The 19,041-nt window shown below is 46.2% G+C and overlaps 2 protein-coding genes across 3 annotated transcripts in view; one reads left to right on the top strand and one right to left on the bottom strand.

The window, feature by feature from the left end:
* Positions 1-58: 58 nt before the first annotated feature.
* Positions 59-19,041, top strand: part of POLR1C (RNA polymerase I and III subunit C) — a 39,292-nt gene continuing 20,309 nt past the window's right edge. The window contains exons 1-9 of one of the 2 annotated variants that reach the window (XM_015136434.2): positions 59-148; positions 276-347; positions 2,307-2,414; positions 2,673-2,805; positions 3,364-3,483; positions 3,573-3,725; positions 3,923-4,072; positions 4,230-4,346; positions 4,485-4,820. In XM_015136434.2, coding sequence (XP_014991920.1) covers positions 80-148; positions 276-347; positions 2,307-2,414; positions 2,673-2,805; positions 3,364-3,483; positions 3,573-3,725; positions 3,923-4,072; positions 4,230-4,346; positions 4,485-4,603 — 1,041 coding nt within the window. In that variant the 5' untranslated portion in view covers positions 59-79 and the 3' untranslated portion in view covers positions 4,604-4,820. Of the gene's footprint in view, positions 149-275; positions 348-2,306; positions 2,415-2,672; positions 2,806-3,363; positions 3,484-3,572; positions 3,726-3,922; positions 4,073-4,229; positions 4,347-4,484; positions 4,821-19,041 lie in introns of those variants that run through there. The other variant, XM_077999887.1, reaches the window with a different exon arrangement.
* XPO5 (exportin 5) overlaps positions 5,643-19,041 on the bottom strand; it is a 53,569-nt gene continuing 40,170 nt past the window's right edge. The window contains 12 exon segments of the mRNA NM_001266942.1: positions 5,643-7,313; positions 7,786-7,950; positions 8,141-8,278; positions 8,417-8,524; positions 9,155-9,237; positions 10,006-10,068; positions 10,970-11,067; positions 11,475-11,521; positions 12,432-12,529; positions 14,722-14,858; positions 15,509-15,605; positions 17,922-18,022. Coding sequence (NP_001253871.1) covers positions 7,176-7,313; positions 7,786-7,950; positions 8,141-8,278; positions 8,417-8,524; positions 9,155-9,237; positions 10,006-10,068; positions 10,970-11,067; positions 11,475-11,521; positions 12,432-12,529; positions 14,722-14,858; positions 15,509-15,605; positions 17,922-18,022 — 1,273 coding nt within the window. The 3' untranslated portion in view covers positions 5,643-7,175.

The raw sequence follows: 19,041 nt of genomic DNA, 5'->3' as shown, positions 1-19,041 counted from the left end.
CGCGTTGCCACGGAGACGGAGCCAGTCTACTAGGACGCACGCGCCAGATAGAGCCTCCAGTCTCGTGGAGAGATTGAAGATGGCGGCTTCTCAGGCGGTGGAGGAGATGCGGGGCCGCGTGGTTCTAGGGGAGTTTGGGGTTCGCAATGTAAGCCTTGTGGCCTTGAGCTCGGGCGGGAGGAATGAGAGCGGAACAGGGGTGGGTCTTGGGATTGGCGTGGGGATAGCCGTGGGCTCATTGTCCCTTTGTGGACAAACTCGTCCCTTTGCTCTAGGTCCATACCACTGACTTTCCCGGAAACTATTCCGGTTATGATGATGCCTGGGACCAGGACCGCTTCGAGAAGGTAAGTGGGGCCGAAGTTGTCTGGGGAGGGTTATGAAGGCCAGACCCTGTGGCCTGAGCAGCCTGTGTCTGTCTCAGCAGCTGCTTTTGGGGGTCGCTCCGTTTGTGTTTGTTGAGCAATGTGCTAGACGCTCCGTTTACAGGCCAAATTAGACACGGTTTCTATCTCTGCAGAGATATTCCGTCTTGTTGAGGAATGGTGCGTATAAACAAGTGCATCTAGTGTAATATGGTGAAGGTGGTTGATAGCGATGAAGACGGCAGGGTTGGGGTGGGGAGCATTCCGCTGAGACCAGGAAGAGGGGCCGAGAGGTACTTAACATTTCAAGAGGAGGGGACACCTGAATTGAACCTTGAATGGTAAGTAAAAAAAAAAACAGGAGTTGAATTATGAAAGATTTGAGTTTCACGTCAGTGAAGTTCAGGATATGCAGGTTTTGTGTGTATTTAGTCTTTTGTATTATTGTTTCACTTAGCTTAAAATAAGGGTTAAAATTGCATTTAAATAGATTACTGAATGTTACTCTTTATGCAACTGACCTAAATGTTACCCTTTATGCAGCTTATAAACATGATGTGTAAATCAGTGCCTGGGAAAATTTTACTTTTTTAACCTGTTGATACAAGGAATAAAGTATGAACAATGAAAAAGGCTAATGCTTGAAAAAAAATTATGACTTCTGTGACATGTGCTCCGGGAATGTCCAAGTAGTTCTGGCATGAGTGGTCGGCAAGATTGAAGTGTGTCACACTGTGGATGATAGGGAGCTTGAATAGTTTCTTAAGCAGACATGATCAGATTTGCAACCTTGATGGCTGGGAGGGAATGAGTTTGAGGAGGATCATATGGAGCAGGCAGATCTGTTGTAAGGGAAGCTGAGGTTGAAGATATGAACTAAGACTGATGGTAGAAATAGAGCAAAGGAAGAATATAAGGTAAATTTATGATTGCTTGGATAAAGGCTGTGGGGGTAGCATAAAATGACTTTTTCTGGCTTGGGAACTGCTTTTTGCTTTGTGGTATCATTTACTAAGAGGAGAAATGGGTCTGGGGAACAGGGATGATGATGCATTGTTTTCTGTATGTGGGGAAATCTAGCAGGCTAGAAGACTGCATGCTTGAAATGAGATCAGAAGTGAGATAAAATTTTGGGAGTTGTCAGAACAGATAGTTGCTAAAACTGTTAGTACAGTTAAGGTGACCTGGGAGAGAGACAAGAACCTGGCAAATTTAGAGATGGGTGGAAGTTGATCATCAGAGATGGAAGAAGAGTGGAGCTCAGAAACCAGGGGAATCGTTCAAAAAAGGGGATTTTTTTTTTTTTTTTCCTTTTCATGAGACACTCTTATCTCCCAGGCTGGAGTGCAGTGGTGCAATCTTGGCTCACTGCAACCTCCGCCTCCTGGGTTCAGGCAGTTCTCCTGCCTCAGCCTCCCGAGTAGCTGGGACTACAGCTACGCGCCACCATGCCCAGCTAATTTTTTGAATTTTTAGTAGAGACGGGGTTTCACCATGCTGGCCAGGCTGGTCTCAAACTCCTGACCTTGTGATCCGCCCCTCGGCCTCCCATAGTGCTGGGATTACAGGTGTGAGTCACCGTGCTGGGCCCAGAGGAGGTTTTTTAATCAATGTCAAGCATAACAGAAGTCTAGTAAGAGGACTGGGTAGTGTCAACAGGACTAAGCACTATGGTAGTTTCTGTTCTTTAGTGGAATAGCTTCTGTGGATGGTTTGGTTGGAAGCCATATTGCATAGGGTTTTAATGAATGGACGACAAAAATGGAGACTTTTTATGAAACTAAAGCACTGGGCGAGAAAGAATATTTAATAAGGGACATCTGGGCAAAGGGAGGTTTTTGGATGAGAGGATAATACTTGAGGGAATTATCTAAGGGGGAGGTATGAAGAGATATTACAGAGAGAGCAGGTTTCACTTAAATGTTTTTCCTGTCCCTCTAGAATTTCCGTGTGGATGTAGTACACATGGATGAAAACTCACTGGAGTTCGACATGGTGGGAATTGACGCAGCCATTGCCAATGCTTTTCGACGAATTCTGTTAGCTGAGGTATTGGCAGGCATGGTGACAAGGCTGGAGTTGCTTTGGGAACTGCACTGACACCTCACTTGGAGAATTGTCTCAAGCTGTCCTTCCCTCATTTTTCCTGGAATTTTGCTGAGCATTTTACCTTCTCATTCTTTGTAAATTTCTCATTAAACATTCTAGGAAGAGAGATAGCTCCTTACCTCTGGAGGGTGGGGTTGTGGGGATAGGTAGGGGGTCTGTTGGGTTTTTGCAGATAAGTGGTTATTTTTCCTTGGGCAGGTGCCAACTATGGCTGTGGAGAAGGTCCTGGTGTACAATAATACATCCATTGTTCAGGATGAGATCCTTGCTCACCGTCTGGGGCTCATTCCCATTCATGCTGATCCCCGTCTTTTTGAGTATCGGAATCAAGGTAAGAAAATGAAATTTTGGGAGAAGTGGACTGTCTGGGTTCAAATCCTGGTTGACTGTGATGTTGGGTAAGTTACTTATGTTTGTACATCAGTGTTTTTCATCTGTGAGAACACTTGCCTTGGCTTCCCAAGTTTGCCGTAATTAAATGGGACACATATGTAAAGCATTCAGCATAGTGCTGGCACTCAGATGTTTACTAGTTCTTTTTTTTTTTTTCTTTTTTTTTTTTTTTGAGACGGAGTCTCGCTGTGTCGCCCAGGCTGGAGTGCAGTGGCCGGATCTCAGCTCACTGCAAGCTCTGCCTCCCGGGTTTTTACGCCATTCTCCTGCCTCAGCCTCCCGAGTAGCCGGGACTACAGGCGCCCGCCACCTCGCCCGGCTAGTTTTTGTATTTTTTAGTAGAGACGGGGTTTCACGGTGTTAGCCAGGATGGTCTCGAACTCCTGACCTCGTGATCCGCCCGTCTCGGCCTCCCAAAGTGCTGGGATTACAGGCTTGAGCCACCGCGCCCGGCCAGATGTTTACTAGTTCTTAAGAGCTCCCTCCATTTGTGCAGGAGATGAAGACGGCACAGAGATAGATACCCTACGGTTTCGTCTCCAAGTCAGATGCACTCGGAACCCCCATGCTGCTAAAGATTCCTCTGACCCCAACGAACTGTATGTGAACCACAAAGGTAAGTAGTGGTAGGGTGAGGAAGAGGCCCCACCTGTGGGTGGCTGCTAGTTTTAGGAACTGAAATCTTTTGACATGTTTTTCCTCCAGTGTATACCAGGCATATGACATGGATCCCCCTGGGGAATCAGGCTGATCTTTTCCCAGAGGGCACTATCCGACCAGTGCACGATGACATCCTCATTGCTCAGCTGCGGCCTGGCCAAGAAATTGACCTGCTTATGCACTGTGTCAAGGGCATTGGTGAGAACCCTGTGTTCCTTCCTGGGAAGAGGGGTAGTTTGGTTGCAGTGGGGCAAGCTGACTAGGGAACTCAGCTGAGATATTCCTAGCAGGTAGAAAGCCAAGAGCATCGTGCTTTTGCTGTTAGCAGCTTAGGAAGAGTATTCTTCCTAATCCTAGAAGGGTTTCGTATAGGCACTTTCTCTCTTCCTCTCCAGGCAAAGATCATGCCAAGTTTTCACCAGTGGCAACAGCCAGTTATAGGCTCCTGCCAGACATCACCCTGCTTGAGCCCGTGGAAGGGGAGGCAGCTGAGGAGTTGAGCAGGTGCTTCTCACCTGGTGTTATTGAGGTGCAGGAAGTCCAAGGTATGGTATTTGGGGTGCTGTTCAGGTTAGGACCTAAATTATATTTTCTTTGAAGGTGACAGAAATAAAAACCCTGGGTTCCTAAAAGTATAACATGGTTTGCTACCAAGGGGCAAATTAGAAAAAAGAATAAAAAAACGTGGTTTGTTCTCATTAGGTAAAAAGGTGGCCAGAGTTGCCAACCCCCGGCTGGATACCTTCAGCAGAGAAATCTTCCGGCATGAGAAGCTAAAGAAGGTTGTGAGGCTTGCCCGGGTTCGAGATCATTATATCTGTGAGTATGAAGTGGTGAGATGAGTGGGCAGTACTCTTTGGTGCTGCAGCTTCCTTCCAGTCTAGATGTGAAGTTTGAGTAACAGGGGCTTTCTACAGGCAAGCCCCGCCTAGGCTAAAGTGTCTCTTTGATCCCCAGTCTCTGTTGAGTCAACGGGGGTGTTGCCACCAGATGTGCTGGTGAGTGAAGCCATCAAAGTACTGATGGGGAAGTGCCGGCGCTTCTTGGATGAACTAGATGCGGTTCAGATGGACTGAGCTTGGATGTTCCTGAGGCAAGCTGAAGCTTTGGGTTCTGACTGACCCACCCTACAGGACTGCTGTACAGAGAGCCCAGTGTGACTAGGGATCCTGAGTTTTCTGGGACAATTCCAGCTTTATTTTTAATCAATACATTTTGTTAAATGTGCCATAAAATGAGACTTTTAGGCCTTTGTAAGGCCTTAGATGTAAATAAACTCATGTCCAAACAAAACTTTTTGAGACAACTTTTATATTTTTTGAGACAGAGTCTCACTCTGTTGCCCAGGCTGGAGTGCAATGGTGCAATCTCTGCTCACTGCAACCTCCTCCTCCTGGGTTCAAGCAATTCTCTTGCCTCAGCCTCCTGAGTAGCTGGGACTACAGGTGTGTACCACCACGCCTGGCTATGTGTAATTTTTTGTATTTTTAGTAGAGAGAGGGTTTCACCATATTGGTCAGACTGGTCTCAAACTCCTGACCTCAAGTGATCTGTCTGCCTTGGGGCCTCCCAAAGTGTTGGGATTACAGGTGTGAGCCACTGCGAAAAACAGGGCCTCACTTCAGAACTGGTTTGACCTTTAGCAATTAAGAACATCAGATGTACACTCCAGCCTGGGTAACAGTGAGACCCTGTCTCAAAAACAACAAAAAACACCTCCTGAGAATTGGCAAATTAAGGTGGTTTCTGGGAGTACAGCCAAACCCCTAGAAAAACATTCAAGCTAGAGTGAATGCACCATTTCACCTGTCTCCCGGATTACCAGGGAAGTTCATGCCGCTATTGACAGCTCCAACAAAGAACAGTAGCAATTCCTTTGGGCCAGGCCCAGCAGCCACATATGAAAGACACTGTGAGAATGGTATGGGCTGCCTAGTCTGGGTGTGTCAGGATAGAAATCCTTTTCTAACTGGCACACCATTTCAGAAAGCTTGAAAGACCAGGTTCATCAGTCACATTTCTTCCTGTTCAGTCCCCTTTTGCAGGGTGCTCATGGAGTAACTCTGGAGTATGTCACTGGTTTTAAGACTAGGTTGAAAAAGGCAGATGGGTCCCTTTCTGTATGAAACTGAGACTTTTACTGACATGCAGATGTGCTTTGGAGTTAATGTTTCTACAAAAAGTTTCTATAAACAATAGAAAACTTCTAGCATGAAGTCACAGGATGTTAAAAATATTACAACACAATAAATACAACTACACCCTCCACAGCCCCAACCAGACAGGAATAGGCAGCTATCAGGTTTGGAGGGAAACACTCTTGAGATCGCCTTCACAATCCACAGGAACCCAGAGCACCACACGGGAAGAGGGAGCAACATGAGACTCCAACTTCTGCTTCCTCAGCTTTGCCTCTTCCCAATCTGACCCTGCCTCTGGCCCACACCAGCTAAAAACTATAGCTTCAGTCCACTTCGGCTCTCATGGAAACCCTCTTGTCAGTGGATTGGTGGACAACAGGTCTGTTTTTGTGCAGAGCACATGGACACACTGGTTTCTGTATGGATTAAGTCTGCCTTTATGGCCAGTAATAATGTCAGGGCCAGGTCCCATATCCGAGTCCTGTTTATAGGGCCTTTCAGTGACCTCTAGAATGGACTCACAGTACAGGTTGTGATGCGAAGGCATGTATTCTTTTCTTTTGGAGATGGTCTTTGAGAAAAGTAACCAGGGACCTGAAAGACCATGAGATTGCGGAAGGCACCTGGTCTTAGTCCTAGAAGACCAGTGGCTTTGCTAGCTGCTTATCACAGATATAGCCTAGTTGGTCTGTTTTATCCTTGGATGACAATGGTGTCATGTGACACTCTCTAGGGTACTGTGGCTCTTGTGCCTGAGTGGACCTTGAGGCTGGGGAAGCCAAACTGAGGGGTCATTCATGGAAGGGCAAGATGTGTGAGCTCTAAAGGGGATGTTAGCACTAAAGACTGCCCAGCCCTGGTCCTTGGAGGTACTATACTTGACACTGTGCCAAGTTTAGCAGTAGCCTATACCATGCGTCCCATCAGGTGACCAGATTCTTGCCCAAAGCAAAGTTGAGAGAACTGGCCAAGTTCTTTTCAGCACTTAGCACCTAACCCAGACGTGCCCCTTAGGGAGTGGGGCAAGTTTCCTGCCAGCCCAGCAGCAAAAGGGCTCAGTGGGAGTTGGAGTGGTCCAAGAGAAACTCTGGCACAAGTAGTTGAGGGCTGTGCTCTTGCTGCGAGCCTTGCTAGTCGCAGTGTTGGGCACAGCATCCCTAGTTACCATTCTGTACAGGTATGTGGCTGCACAGGGGTGGGAGGGCTTGTGGGAGAAGGGCTGCTCTGCTCTAGCTTTTCTTGGAAAAGCCAAATCTCCAAGTAGAATGGGAACTATCTGGGACATCTAGACAGAATGGTTTAAGCCCTAACTCCCTTTCTTGATACTTTAGTATAATTACTTCTGGTCCTGCACAGGGCCTTTTCTCTCCAGCTCCAGACCTGGATCTCTCTCCAGGCTGACAATAGTGGAAAGTGAGGTGGCAGTGCAAGAAGGGCCTAGAGATTAGCTACAAAGGGAAAGAAGAGATGACAAGAAAGGCCGAGGAAGGATGCCCAAAAAATTGATTCAGGGTTCAAAGATGGTGGCCAGGCCACCCCCATCATTGTCCAGCACCTCTGTCTCCAGCATTGGCTTTGTTTTTTTGAAAAGTGAGGGAAGATTCTTAATGTGAACTTCTTTTCGGAACTGCTCTCCCAAGGGTTTCTGTGGAAAACAAATGAGAAAGAATTAATGCTGGGCCCTAAGTAGTAGTTGAAGATTCTCTTGGTCTGGCGCAGTGGCTCACACCTGTAATCCCAACACTTTTGGGAGGCCAAGGCGGGTGGATCACCTGAGGTCAGGAGTTCAAGACCAGCCTGACCAACATGGAGAGACCATGTCTCTACTAAAAATACAAAAAATTAGCCAGGTGTGGTGGCGCATGCCTATAATCCCAGCTACTTGGGAGGCGGAGGCAGGAGAATCGTTTGAACCTAGGAGGTGGCGGCTGTGGTGAGCTGAGATTGCACCACTGCATTCCAGCCTGGGCAACAAGAATGAAACCCTGTCTCAAAAAAAAAAAAAAAAAAAAATTATATCACCATAATGGTCAATAACTACAGTTGGTTTATAAGGTTTGCCCATACACATGATTTAAGAAGGGGGTTGGGTGCACTAATGAAGGTTCGTGACCTACCCCTATGCAACCAGCAATGAGGCGTTTGAATTGGTCCTTTCGGCGCTTGTCAGCCACTTTCTGCAGGGAGGGGTTTAAAAGCTTGCAGTCAAACTGGTCCAGTGAGTCCTTCTGTATTTCAGGGATTTGCTCCATTACAGCTCTTATCTCCAGGTACCTGGGGCGCTGATACCAGCAGGAATAAACTTACTGGATGTAGGTTATTGCCACCCTCCCCATTTCCTGCCACACCCATTTCTCAGAGCTAGCACCAGCAATTTGGCAGGTGCCTGGATTTAGGATAAGGCCCAAGAGACTAGAAGCAGACTGAGTGATAAAGCTGCAGCCATCCTGCCCCCATGCTTTCCCCACTCACCAACGCCTCGTATATCTGGAAGGCCAGATGGACCAGGGAAGCCATGCACCCGTCGTGCTGCCCGTGCATCTGTAAGCCTTTCAGCACACTGGTGAAAAGCCACGTAACTGCATCTGCGAGCAGTGTCCCTGACAGCACCTGGGGAGACAGCTGTGCTTTAGGGCCACAGGGGGCCTCTCTCAAGGCCTCAGCACCCCAATTCTTCTGAATGATTTAGTCAATCTGCATGACCCAAACCTTCTATGAGGGGCAGGGAAAAGGGGTGAACCACCATACTTGTTTGAGGAGAGGCCAGCAGAGCTGTGAGGTCGTCCTCTGGCAGGACAGAGTATCCTTCCAGGCCAGGGAATTGAAGGCTGTAATTAATAGCGCTGTACAAACATCCTGAACAGGAAAGGATGAAGGATTACAGTGGGAAAAGCAGCACAATTTTCTCTGATTATTCTTATACATCAGGAGCTGGAGGTTGTTTTTTTTTTCCTCCCCCCTCTAAAGATGGGGTCCTTGTTTTGTTGCCCAGGCTGGTCTTGAACTCCTGGGCTCAAGCTATTCTCCCATCTCAGCCTCCCAAACAGCTGGGACTACAGGTGTGCGCCACCATGCCTGGCTTAGGAGCTGGAGTTTTACATAGCGAAGCAGGAAAAATAAAAGAAGTGAGTTTACTTCCTCTATTTTTGTGTATTGCCAGTCAAAAAGAAAAAACCAAAATGTGAGAAAACCTGTATGTACAGGATGGAGACAAAGCTCAGGCCTCGCTGGGGGAGGCTAAACACCAGGGATCTGCATCAGTGTGCCTACTATGTGTTTTCCTGAGAGCCCCTGCCTAGGCTGGTATGGGAGACACTTTGGCATTGCACCTTTTCCCTCGTTTTTTTCTGGGGCCTTAAGAACCAGGAACTTACATAACAAAAGAGTATTACAAAAAACTCTTGATAGCACCATAGAGCAAGAAAAGTAAAAGGTGGCTCCCCACCTGGGCAAGGAGTAAAGGTATCACCTGTTCCTTCTACCCACCTCATGCTTCATCAGACATTTGCCCAGGTCTGTAAGCTCTGCCATAGCTGAGGGGGTGACCTCTGTGGCCATCATTTCTTCATCTGTTATCAGAGAGTAGAATGTTAAGCTCCATCTTTTCAGAACAGAGAAGAATATCTTGTTCTGACAGAAGCGCAAAAAAAAGCAAAGCTGAGTGTTCTAGGTTAACTGGTGGCTAAGTAGTACTGGGACCCCTCCCACCTCCACATAATAATAGCCCATGCCCATGGCCAATCTTCTAGAGATACACCCAAGCCGTACATGAGGGAAACGGGAGCTTCTAGGCAGAAACACAAAAAGCTGCAAATACTGAAGATACTTTGTTGTTGGACAAATATTTGAGCACCCTCTGTACCAGGCACTGATCTAGTTACTGGGGATAAAAGGAATAGGACAATAGATCCCTTCCCTGATGGGAGTTTACATTCTAACATGGGAAATATGTAAGAAAGGAATACATAAATAAAAACATAATGTGCAGTGACAAGTGCTATTAAGAAGAATAAAGCAGAGGAATACAGAGTAGCTGGGGTTAGTATTTTTGATAGGTTGGTCATGGATGATCTCTTGGAAGAGGTGACATTGGAATGAAGCAAGGGAATAGATCACGTATATGGTTGGGAGAAAATCATCCAAGACAGAGGAAACAGCAAGTGCAAAGGCTTGGAGGTGGGAGTATGATGGAGGCACACAGCAAGAGGGCTGGTCCAGAGATGACAACTAGATGTAGGGTGTCTCCTCACCAGACTGCAAGGAAACCGACCTGGTTCAGAAGGAACAGTATTTGGGAGGCTAAGAGCAGACCTCCAAGGTCTCACAGGCTCACTTACCGTCTCCATCTGCTGGGGGAGCACTACTGTGGTCAGCACCCTTCTTTGAAACACAGCAAACCGCTAAAGCAAGAAAGCAGGGTTACTAGGTGAAGGGTGGGTATATACTACCACAACAGCCACCTCAGGCCCACCGATCCCAACCTGTCTCTGGCCAGGTGAGGAAGGTGGAAGATGGGGGTACTGTCCAAGGCACAAGAATTAGCTTCACCAATAGAAATAGAGGCATTCTGATGACCGACCTGTTTTGTTCCTTCAAGTTCAACTAGCTGAGAGAAAATTACAGAATTCTGTGAGAGTGAGTGACTAGGAGAGGATGCTTGATACATCCCTGGTCTACTTTGAATCTCAAACAAACAAAATGACACAGTAAAAACAAAAAGAAAATTAACAGTCTCCATGTCCAAGAATTTAAAACATTTCCATATTTTGAGAAAACTAGGAAGTTTTTCCTAATGAATCCAAATTCCTCCTGCTATTTTAGATTGTTTCCCCATATTCTGGCTTTGGTACTATTCAGCTTGCAATTCATAAATTGTCCTTAGGTTGACTTCAGCACTGCCTTGCTTCTGTCTAGTTATTTCTTTTAGATCTGTCAGTGTTGCTGCAAACATGAATCCTTTTTTTTGAGACGGAGTCTCTTTCACCAGGCTGGAGTGCAGTGGTGTGATCTCAGCTCACTGCAACCTCTGCCTCCCAGGTTCAAGCGATTTTCCTACCTCAGCCTCCCCAGTAGCTGGACTACAGGCGTACGCCACCACGCCTAGCTAATTTTTGTATTGTTAGGAGAGACAGAGTTTCACCATGTTGGCCAGGCTGGTCTCGATCTTTTGACCTCGCAATCCACCATGCCAGGCCGCAAACATGAATCCTTTGCATTAGTCAGGCCTTCGTGGAGTTGGCTGAGTGACCAGCTCTTTTCCAGGAAAATTCTCTATAGCCCCAGTTTCTACTTGCCACTTACTGATTAGGTCCATGACTTCTCGGGTTAACATCCTCACCAGTTGTTCCTCCAGCATCTCTTGAGACTCTGGGTTTTCATCTGCAGCCTCATCTTCTCCACTGCAGAAAACCAGAGGGCCAAGTTCCACAGGAGTGCAGAAAGAAAGCAGTGACCCTAATCAGACTCTCTGTGACCACTTTCTTCGAGTCTTCGTTTTATGCAAAAGTTGGGAATGGACAGCAGTGATCCACTGAAGGACATTATTACTAGTGATTCTGTCCAGTTGGATAGACATTATAGAATCAAAATAAGTGAGTAAGGTAACAGTAGCCCCTATAAAGGCTGGATCTCAGTCTGCCTGCTGGTCACAGCCTGTCCAGACAAGCCATGTATCACCTAGACTGAGAATGACTACAACCTACTGCTCTTCTACCCTGCGACAGCAGAATCCCTGCCCGCTTCCTTTCCCCACCCCAAATCTGGCTGCCAGCTCATCCACCAAGAAGAGTGGGTAGGTATCCCTTACCAGAGCAGGCTCCTTTGGTTGATAACTTGCCATTTCTGGGAAAGCCTCTGGGAAAACACAAAGGAAATAAATGCTAGAATTGGGGAAAGGATTGGAATACATAGTATCTAAAGTCAAGTCCACTTCATGATTAAAGTTAGCCAAGGATGATTCTAGACATCAACGACAACCTCTGTAGACTCCACACCACAAGGTTAAAAAAACCATCTATGGGCCGGGCGCGGTGGCTCAAGCCTGTAATCCCAGCACTTTGGGAGGCTGAGACGGGTGGATCACGAGGTCAGGAGATCGAGACCATCCTGGCTAACACAGTGAAACCCCGTCTCTACTAAAAATACAAAAAAAACTAGCCGGGCGAGGTGGTGGGCGCCTGTAGTCCCAGCTACTCGGGAGGCTGAGGCAGGAGAATGGCTTAAACCCAGGAGGCAGAGCTTGCAGTGAGCTGAGATCCGGCCACTGCACTCCAGCCTGGGCAACAAGAGCGAGACTCCGCCTCAAAAAAAAAAAAAAAAAAAAACCATCTATGGTTTCTATAACCTGTCCCACATCCATGCTGAGGGTGGTATCTCAAACACTTCTTTGCTTGGAAAGAATTAACAATTTTAGAATTCCTGGGTCTCCCAGCCAGTCCCCTGTTTAATTCCAGAGTCAGGATAACAGACCTAGCATTCCTGGCAAGGGTCTGTGAGCAAGCATTCCTCTTTTTACCTTTCCTCAGTTAACAGGAGGTTAGGAGCAGAATCTGCAACTGAAGCTGCCTTGTGGCAATTAAATCAGTTTAGTTCTTTGGGAGCTGCTCGATCCTACAGCAAGGATAGTCTGCTGGGGTAGAAGCTTTGCCCAGCCAGTCTGGCAGGGCTAGGAGACAACACTTCTAGGAGCTCCTGACTTGCAAGGGTCAAAAATGGCCACAGGCCTTAATAGTACTCTTTGCTTCCTGTTCCTGACTTATCTTACCATATGGAGGTAGGTGAAAAGAGGTCCGAGGATGGGGGATACCAGGGCTTCATAGTGCTCTGGGGGACAGAAGAGCACCAGAGGCTTTACAAAGACCCGTGCTGCAGCAAGTTAAGAAATTTTAGTGCATAAGTACACATCCCTCACCTGTCAGGTGGTGGGCTGCACCCCTGGGCACAATCAATCCCTAAAAGATTTACCAGATGTCAAAAATATCCTGTGTTAACAGTGAAAAATCTTAAAGTTCTTTTCCTAAAATCCTAAATGGCACTGATATTCAATTCCATTATACTCTTAGTTTAGCAGGACTTCCGTCAGGCTGCACATTATGGTCCCTGGCCAGAAAGTAGGAATAAAAAAATAGGAAGGAGGACATCCTTGTAACAAATCCTCCTTCACCATTCTCCTTATAATTTCAGGTTTAAGAAACACTCAGCAGCTGCGGTGGCTCACACCTGTAATCCCAGCACTTTGGGAGGCTGAGGCAGGTGGATTACAAGGTCAGGAGAGCGAGACTATCCTGGCTAACATGGTGAAACCCCATCTCTACTAAAAAATACAAAAAAAAAAAAAAAATTAGTCGAGCGTGGTGGCGGGCGCCTGTAGTCCCAGCTACTCGGGTGGCTGAGGCAGGAGAATGGCGTGAACCCAGGAGGTGGAGCTTGCAGTGAGCCGAGATTGCGCCACTGCACTCCAGCATGGGCGACAGAGGGAGACTTCATCTCCCAAAAAAAAAAAAAAAAAAAAAGAGGAAAGACAGAGATTCAACTAGTAATAGGGGTCTGAATGAGAATGAAGTGTGAAAGTGCTTCTTCTGGCTGGGTGTGATGGCTCAGGCCTGTAATTCTAGCACTTTGGAGGCTGAGGCAGGATTATTTGAGCCCAGGAGTTTGAGACCAGCTTGGGGAACATAATGCAGACCCCATCTCTACAAATAATAATAAAAAAATAGCTGGGTGTGGTGGTGCACATCTGTGGTCCAGTCCAAACTCCTCAGGAAGCAGAGGTGGGAGGACCACTTGAGCCTGCAGTGAGCTTTGATAGCACCACTGCACTCCTGCCTAGGTAACACTGAGACCCTGTCTCAAAAAAAAGCAAGTGCTTCTAGGCCGGGCGCGGTGGCTCAAGCCTGTAATCCCAGCACTTTGGGAGGCCGAGGCGGGTGGATCACGAGGTCAGGAGATCGAGACTATTCTGGCTAACATGGTGAAACCCCGTCTGTACTAAAAATACAAAAAACTAGCAGGGCGTGGTGGCAGGCGCCTGTAGTCCCAGCTACTTGGGAGGCTGAGGCGGGAGAATGGCGTGAACCCGGGAGGCGGAGCTTGCAGTGAGCCGAGATCCAGCCACTGCACTCCAGCCTGGGAGACACAGCGAGACTCCGTCTCAAAAAAAAAAAAAAAAAAAGCAAGTGCTTCTAAAAACACAGAAAAGGGATAAAAGTTTTATGTTTCACAGCTGGGCATGGTGGCTCATGCCTGTAATCCCAGCACTTTGGGAGGCCGAGGCAGGCGGATCACTTGAGGTCAGGTGATGGAGACCAGCCTGGCCAACGTGGTGAAACCCTGTCTGTATTAAAAATACAAAAATTAGGTTGGGCACGGTGGCTCACACCTGTTACCCCAGCACTTTGGGAGGCCGAGGCGGGCAGATCACTTGAGGTCAGGAGTTTGAGGCCAACATGGCGAAAACCTGTCTCTACTAAAAATACAAAAAAATTAGCTGGGCGCAATAGCATGTGCCTGTAATCCCAGCTACTTGGGAGGGTGAGGCACAAGAATCACTTGAACCCAGGAGGTGGAAGTTGCAGTAAGACAAGATCGTACCACTGCACTCTAGCCTGGGCAATAGAGCAAAACTCTGTCTCAAGAAATAGAAATATGCACGCCTGTAATCACAGCTAGTTGGGAGGCTGAGGTACAAAAATCGCTTGAACCTGGGAGGCAGAAGCTGTGAGCCGAGATCACGCCACTATACTCCAGCCTGGGCGACAGAGTGAGCAATACTCTGTCTCAAAAAAAAAAAAAAAAAAAAAAAAAAAAGCTTTATCTTTAATATTTCCAAGAAGGGGGGAAGGTAAAAATTTGTCCCGCAAGGAAAAGTTTATGGCCATCTGGACTGCCTTCATGTTTTCCCTGCAATCTGCCAGTGTTTTTAATGACATGATGCACTTAGATACATCATCTCATCTCTTCCTTCTAGTTCTGCCTCCTCCCTCTGGTTCCTGTGACCTGTTTCTGTCTCTAATTTTCTGACCTTTTGGGTTATGTAGAGACTTTTGAAAGGATATGAAGCATGGGTCTGAGTCGGTAGTCAGGAATATTGTTCAAGTTGACAAAGGCTGAGCTGAGAAGCTGGGTAGCAAGGTCCTCCACAGTATAGAAGTCTTGCTGCATGGAAGGGCCTGCCTTCCCTAGGATATGAAAACTGTAAAGGGGGAAAAAAAACACTGGCAATGACAAATCCAACATCTGTTACTGCCAGCCCTGACTGTCCCATGAATTTCATTTCTAGCCTACAATAAGATTTTTCAGCCAGAAAAGCAGTTATATTTACTTAAGAGAACTTATAGATACAGCATCTTTTAAAAGACAGATGTTGGCGGCCGAGATCAGCAGTAGCTTTCATTACTATTTAATGTGGACTTACAATGGAGGATCTCATGAGCTTGGCTGATTAGTGTACTGGGTTAGTGAGGCCAAAGCCCGCGAGGGCCAGTTACTTCCCCAACCCACAACCAGTATCTAGCCACCCTACTCCCGTAAGTAGGCTGCAAGCAGTGTAGGGTCTAAGCAATCTCCACCACTTTTAGCTTCTATTTGGGTTTCATCATGTTATACACTAGAAACAAGTTGGGCATGAAGCAGGTGGGGACTGTGAGGCTCACACGACAATTACAAAAAAAGCAAATGCAGGAAAGCAGGCTGTTCATTTCTATTTAACACTAGAATCATTAGTTTCCTATCAAATTCTTACCTCACCTTACTTGTACACTAGATGAAAAGTCCAACCCATGGACATTCCTATACAATACATATCCAGGAAGAAAATATGGAGAGGCAGCATTGGTTCCTTACCAGTTTTCATAGAGGGTGGAGAAGAAACGCTGCATTCTTTCCAAGATGGTTTTGAAGACAGGAGAGTCATTGAGTTCCAAGAGAGGTTGAGGTAATCCTAAAGGGAAATACGGGTCAGGAACATGATGCTCCACACTGTCAGGAGTCTCAACTGGCCAACACTCTACAGCAGGCAGATGTTGTTCAGGGGTGAACGCGTGTGCATGGTGCTGTACTGCAAAGCAGTTGGCTATGTGATTTGTTGCACTCTTTTGGTAGGAGAAGGTGAAAGCTACTTAAGGACCCAGGACTTTAGACCCAGGTACTCTTTTACCTGCTTTTTAAAAATTCTTTCCCCAGATGGAACTTGTACCAAAAAAAGTGACAATTCAAAAGTATTTTTCCATAAAGCTCTGGGGATGCCCCCACAATTAATTTATGAAACCCCTTTTTTTAAGCAAAATCTTACACAAAAGACTAAGATGTGTAGCAGCTCAAAATGAAACCCACTTACCTTAGTATTAAAAACTGCCTTAAAAGATCTATACTTTTAAGTGTAATCAGAGGTTTTACATTTCGAGTCTTATAGTCAGAAGCTATCTGAGGGAGCTATTTGTCCATTTTAGTATTTCTGGTTGGCCACTTATTTCTATAGCAGGAGTTCCTGACTTAACTTGAATAATGGGATGGGGGTGTGTGGTAAGCAACACCTACTTTTTATATTAATAGCAATACACTTCTTGGAAGTTCTATTTTTACTGGTGTCTGCAACATAACCCTTAAATGGAATGGTGTCAAAGGAAAAGATTCAGGACTATCTAGGCCGAAACAGATAGACATGAGCTCTGGAAAGGCAAATTAACATCCTTCCTTTGGCTAACTTCACAGCTGAGGAATGCCCACTGGATTGCTTGACCACAGCCAGGCTCAGACACAGGTTATAGCTGAGGACAAAGACAAACTATGGGGGCTGTGATGGTGAGCCAGCCTGAAGCTTCTGAGATGGGTACAAGGTTTAGACAACTGATGCCTCTGGCTCTAACTTCATCCCACATTCCCAGACTTGCTCCCTGTGCTCCAGCCACATGATTCAACCATCTCTATGTCCTGGACATACGAAGGCCTTTCCCTCTTGCCTCAGATCTTGTACCTGCCATTCTGTTTGTCCAGAATGCCCAGCATTTCCTCATGCCCCTAACCTAGCTAATTCCTACTTATCCTTCAAGTCCCCATTGGGAGTCAGCCTTCTGACTTCCCTCCGAGATTGGGTTAGGTCTCCCACTAAACACTCAAAGCACTGCCACTTTCCTTCACAGCACATACCGCAATTATGACTGCACAGTTATTTTCATGCTTATTTTCAATGGGAAAATGAATTAAAGCAGTGTCCTAATCAAGGTCACAATTGGGAGGCCAGGCGTGGTGACTCATGCCTATAATCCCGGCACTTTGGGAGGCCAAGGCAGGCAGATCACTTGAGGTCACGAGTTCGAGACCAGCTGGCCAACATAGTGAAACCCTGTCTCTAATAAAAATACAAAAAATTAGCCGGGTGTGGTGGTGCATGGCTGTAGTCCCAGCAGGCTGAGGTGGGAGAATCACTTGAACCTGGGAGGCAGAGGTTGCAGTGAGCCGAGATTGCACCACTGTACACCAGCCTGGGTGACAAAGTGAGACTCTCTCAAAACAAAACAAAAAAGGTAACAATTGGGAAACTGCTTAAAATCTATTCCTTTAAAAACTTTGATATCTATCTATCTATCTATCTACACACACACACACACACACACACAAAAAAAAAAAAAAAAAAGGCAGGAAAGTATACAAATATCCTTCAGGTTAAAGGCCATGATTTATTTATAATCGAATGGCTGTAACACCCACCACAACCTACTGGCTAAATTGAAGAAGGGGTTAACAGGAAATAAATAAATTGCTTCTGATCTTCTCTGTATGATAAGGTAATTAAGTAAATACATTTGTTCATATAGAGTTTATAGGAACTCCACAAATGCATTTCTGAACAAATAGATGGTGAAGGTAGTGCAAAACAAGGAGGAAGAAGCACAAGATAGGCAGAAGCTGCTCAAGCAATGCATAAGAATGCCTGTAATCCTAGTGCTTTGAAAGGCCATGGTGGGAGAACTGCTTGAGGATAAGAGTTCGAGACCAGCCTGGGCAACATAGTAAGACCCTGTCTTACTATTTTAAAGTTCGTCTGGTGTTGTGATCCACCTGTAGTCCAATTACTCAGGAGGCTGAGGCAGGAAGACTGCTTGAGCCCAAGAGTTTGAGCCTACAGTGAGTTATGGTTGCACCAGTGCACTCTAGCCTGGGTGACAGAGACTATGACTCTCAAAAAACGACAACAAAAAAAGGGGACATCCATTAGGGATAAGATGAACCTAGGAGAAAAAAATGTTACATTTCTTACCTAATATAGCAGATTTTTCCGCATCAAGCATATCCAGAGCCTTGGTGAAAGGCTCTGCCATTTTGGCTAGCATTTCTGGTGCATATAATGTATTGTGGGTTCTGAAAGAAACAAGAATGCTACTGAGTTTTTCCATCTGATGCAGAAGGAAACAGTGGGCTTTGCTTGTAATTCAGTGATACTACAGTTCCACACAGACACATCTGCCCATGAACTCCTGGCAGGGGAAAGAAAACAAGGTATAAATATCTGAATGCTCGGTGCAGGAGGGACTGGACTTGCACAGATAATTAGTATACAATACCTAAGATGAATTAACATGAGAACCAAACCCCAAGACAACAGGACAGTATCAGAGTCCAAAGCTAGAAAGCAAAATTCTTTTAAATCTGAAGTGGTCCCAGTTTTTTGGCCACCAGTGATATGGAATGAAATGTGTGCAACATTGTGGATTTACAGGTAGGAACACAGAAGGAGGTGGTAATTTGCCCCATTTTTCAATGTTTTGTCTTAATTCCAAGAGCATGGACCTTGCAATAGCTGTTTGGACCTGACAGAGGAACGCAATTCCCAACACATGCTGTCTCCCACTAAAATGACCTACCTGAGCAATTATGGGCTTTGAGTAAGGAGCAATGACTGTAAACTTGATACACCTGCTGTCCACAGCACTCTTACCTACTCACAGAAATGGCCCCACTGAACAAACTGATGGCTACACGTTTAAGATGCAAACTAAAAACATCTTTTAGACCATGTTTCAGTCTCCATAGTTTGTTCTTTTTGTTCTTAAGAAGTCATTCTAGGCCAGGCTTAGTGGTTCATGCCTGTGATCCCAGCACTTTGGGAGGCCGAGGCCGGTGAATTACCTGAGGCCAGGAGTTCAAGACCAGGCTGGCCAACATAGTGAAACCCCATCTCTACTAAAAATATAAAAATTAGACGGGTGTGGTGGTGCATGCGTGTAATCCCAGCTACTTGGGAGGCTGAGGCAGGAAAATTGCTTGAACCCAGGAGGATTGCTTGAACCCAGGAGGCAGAGGTTGCAGTCAGCCGAGATCATGCCACTGCACTCCAGCCTGGGCAACTGAGTGAGACTCCATCTCAAAAAAAAAAAAAA

This window comes from Macaca mulatta, chromosome 4 (assembly GCF_049350105.2).
Source record: "Macaca mulatta isolate MMU2019108-1 chromosome 4, T2T-MMU8v2.0, whole genome shotgun sequence".
Classification (NCBI taxonomy): domain Eukaryota; kingdom Metazoa; phylum Chordata; class Mammalia; order Primates; family Cercopithecidae; genus Macaca; species Macaca mulatta.
This window is presented reverse-complemented; position numbering and strand designations above follow the sequence as displayed.